Genomic DNA, 3,998 nt, shown 5'->3' with positions numbered 1-3,998 from the left:
AGTGAGGAGTGTGCAGGAGGCAGCTGATCGATGTTTCTCTCTCATGGATGTTTCTAACTCTCTATCCCTCTCCCTTCCTCTCCATAAAAAGGGGTCTTGGGGTGCAGGAAGAGACTGGACAAAAATCGTACACCTATGGATGAGGACAGTGGGAGGGGTAAGGGCAGAGGGTGGGGTGGGAACTGGGTGGAGGAGAGCTATAGGGGGGGAAAAAAGGAACACCTGTAATAATCTGAACAATAAAGATTTAATTTTAAAAAATCAATAAAAATATATTAAAAAAACACACAAAACTTGGTGCTTCCCAGCTTCCGTGCTGGGGAGGAGACTCCCGTCTCCCTGGGGCCAGAGGAAAGATGTTTCCCTGGTCTGGGCCTCTGGGCCTCTGGGCCACGCTCACGCCTCCGCCCGCCTCCAGGAGGAAGACCATGTGCGGGACTCTGGATTACTTGCCCCCGGAAATGATCGAGCAGAGGACGTACAGCGAGATGGTGGACCTGTGGTGCATCGGGGTGCTCTGCTACGAGCTGCTGGTGGGAAACCCCCCCTTCGAGAGCTCCTCCTATTCCGAGACCTACAGGCGCATCCTCAAGGTGAGGCGGCCCTGTCCCTCTCGCTCCCAGGGCAGCCGGGCACCCATGGCTGCTGGGCCTGCCCAGCCTGCAACATGCACAGAGCTTGTCGTTTTAGATCCCGCGCCTGGAAGGGACTCACCGCAGAGAGAACCTGGGCCAAAAAAAGTTAACCATACCAGCCCTGGCTGGTTTGGCTCAGTGTGTAGAGTGTCGGCCTGCTGACTAAAGGGACCCAGGTTCGATTCCTTTCCAGGGCACATGCCCAGGATGTTGGCTCGATCCCCAGTAGGGGGCGTGCAGGAGGCAGCCAATCAATTCTCTCTCATCATTGATGTTTCTATCTCTCCCTCTCCTTTCCTCTCTGAAATAAATAAAAATATATTAAATGCACAAACACACACACACACACATATTCTATATAATAAAGATATAATATGCAAATGGCCGTTACATAACGACCGACCGGGTAATGACCAGATCACAGATCAGCAGGAGGGTGGGGCAGCAAGCTACAAGCGGGTGGAGAGCTACAGGAGGGCCGCAGCAAGCTACTGGTGCACGGATTTGTGCGCAGGGCTACTAGTATATAAAGGGTGTCCCAAAATTCACGCAAGAAGTAATTTTGATAGAAAACACAGGTTTATAATTAAAAATTGTAAATTTTTTATTGATTCGTAAAGTATACAGTATAGGGTTATGTATGGAATAGCACATCGGGTAAATAGCCTCCACAGCTTTGCTGGCACATACGCAAAGCCGTGGTCTTCATTGGTCTTCATTGTCCCTGCTCCTGGGCCATAATTGGTACTTGGTAATGCTTATCAAATTGAAGGGATTGAAATCAAAGGGCAACAGATATTAGAACCTGATTCAGTAAACCAAGTAAAATTAGGCTTTTATTTTTTGTTGTTGTTGCTGTTAATGCTCATGCAAAATTCAAATCTTGTGTGAATTTTGGGACAGTATATATATATATGTTTTAAATTTAACCATACTTGTGTTTCTCCTCCAACCTCCTCAGGTTGATGTAAAGTTTCCTCCATCAATACCTTTGGGGGCCCAGGACTTGATCAGCAAGCTTCTCAGATACCAGCCTTCGGAGCGGCTGCCGCTGGCCCAGGTCCTGCAGCACCCGTGGGTGCAGGCCCATTCTCGGAGGGTGGGGCCTCCACCCGCTCCGTCGGCCTCCTGAGCCCTGCCCGCCCCGGTTCCTATGTGTTTGTTCAGGGAGCTCTCCTGGCTCCGCTATCATGTCTGTCTGTTGTGTCTTCACTGTTAAAATATAAGATGCTAATTAATAAAAGATTAATCATTTATTTTAACATTATTTTTATTTCTTTTTGTTTTCTTTCTCTTCACCCGAGGATATTTTCCATTGATTTTTTTAGAGAGAGTGGAAAGGACGGAGAGATGGAGAGAAACATCGGTGTGAGAGAGACACATTGATTGGTTGCCTCCCGCGTGCGCCCCAACCAGGGCCCGGGATCGAGGCTGCAACCGAGGTATGTGCCCTTGAGCAGAATCACACCCAGGACCCTTCAGTCCGTACAGTCCTTAGGCCGATGCTCTATCCACTGAGCCAAACCGTCCAGGGCAAAACTTTTTATTGATTTTAGAAGGAGGAAGTGAGAGAGAGAGAGAGAGAGAGAGAGAGAGAGAAACATCGCTTTGCTATTCCACTTATCTACGCATCCATTGGTTGGTTCTTGTACGTGCCCTGACCGGGGATGGAACCTGTAACCTTGGTGTATTGGGATGACGCTCTCACCATCTGAGCTACCTAGGGCCAGGGCAAAAGGTCAATCATTTTGTACCACGTCTTTACACCTATGTACGTTGGTGTGTCATTGGGTAGAATCTTTATTTCTGGTATAACTCTCGCTCCCTTCCACTCTCAGGTTCAATTCCTGGTCAAGGGCATGTACCTGGGTTGCAGGTTTGATCCCAGGCCCCAGTTGGGGCACCTGTGGAAGACAACAAATCAATGAGTCTCTCTCACATTGATGTTTTTCTCTCTCTCGTTCCCTCCCTTCCCCTCTATCTAAAAGCAATGGAAAAATATCCTCTAGTGAGGATGGACAACAATAAAAAATTAGCCTGCTATGTTTGGTCAAACATTTACTTAACTCACCCCTAACGCCTTGGCAGGGTCAGACCCAGTGATCGGAGGTTCCATTCCTGGTCTAAGGGCATGTACCTTGGATTGCAGGATAGATCCCAGCCTGGGGGGTGAGGTGCCTGGCTTTGGCAACCAATTGATGTGTCTCTCACTTCTCTCTCTCTCTCTCTTTCTTCTCCCTCCACCCCTCCCTTCCACTCTCTAAAAAGCAATGGAAAAAATACTATCCTGGAGTGAAGAGATAAAAAAAACACAAAAAACCACACACACCAAACATCAATCATAAAGAATGTATGTACCCCTATGTTCACAGCAGCACAATTTATAATAGCTAAGACCTGGATACAGCCCAAGTGCCCATCAGCCAATGAGTGGATTAAAACAGCTGCAGTATATTTGCACCATGGGATACTGCAGCAATAAGAAAAGAAGGATCTCACCCTTTGAGACAGCATGGAGGGACCTGGAGAGTATCGTGCTAAGTGAAATAAGCCAGTTAGAGAAAGATAAGCATCACATGATCTCACTCATGTGGAATCTAAGGAACAAAATAAACTGATGAACAAAATAGATCCAGAAACAGAGATGCATGGAAGACTGTAGACTCTCAGAGGGAAGGCAGGGGTGGGTGGGAAGAAATGAACCAAAGATCTTGTGTGTAGATATGCATAACGCATGGACACAGACAATGGGGTGGGGAAGGCCTGGGGCAGGGCCGGGCTAGAAGGGGTCAAGGGGGGGTGGGGGGAAGGGGACATTGTAATACTATCAACAAAGATTTTTTTAAAAAAGGATGAATTTCTTAGAATGTATCCATGTCCCTAAGTGGCCCATAACTGTTGTCAAACTCTTAGAAACAGATAATAGTAATGGCGATCGGATGTGGGGAGGGATACCCAATAGGGGGTGTAGGAGGCAGCCAATCAATGATTCTCTCTCATCATTGATGTTTCTATCTCTCCCTCTCCTTTCCTCTCTGAAATCAATAAAAATATATTATAAAATAAAAATCAGAAAACACACACAAACAAAAGAAAAGAAAAAAACACCCGGGGGACCAGCAGCTCCAGCAGCACTGCCCTGCCCTGCAGCCCTGCAGGCAGTTTGCAGAGGAAAAACTACATTACCCAGAAAACTGCGCGCCAGGGCAGGGGCGTTTCCGCTGATGGAGGCGGGACTTCCGGTCACTTAGAGCCCTGCGTCATTTGCGCGCGACGGTGCGGTCCACGCCAGCTGCCAGCGGTGGCGAAGCGGTTGGTGTGTGTGGCCGCCTCCCAGGCGGCTCTGGGAACATGAGCGGAACG

The 3,998-nt window shown here is 48.2% G+C and overlaps 1 protein-coding gene across 1 annotated transcript in view; it reads left to right on the top strand.

Moving 5' to 3' along the window:
- The window catches only part of AURKC (aurora kinase C), a 23,396-nt gene extending 21,499 nt beyond the window's left edge, over positions 1–1,897 (top strand). The window contains exons 5-6 of the mRNA XM_014536024.1: positions 419–593; positions 1,597–1,897. Of these exons, the coding sequence (XP_014391510.1) occupies positions 419–593; positions 1,597–1,767 (346 nt within the window). The 3' untranslated portion in view covers positions 1,768–1,897. The remainder of the gene's footprint in view (positions 1–418; positions 594–1,596) is intronic.
- Positions 1,898–3,998: the final 2,101 nt, after the last annotated feature.

This window comes from Myotis brandtii, unplaced genomic scaffold (assembly GCF_000412655.1).
Source record: "Myotis brandtii unplaced genomic scaffold, ASM41265v1 scaffold1554, whole genome shotgun sequence".
NCBI lineage: Eukaryota > Metazoa > Chordata > Mammalia > Chiroptera > Vespertilionidae > Myotis > Myotis brandtii.
This window is presented reverse-complemented; position numbering and strand designations above follow the sequence as displayed.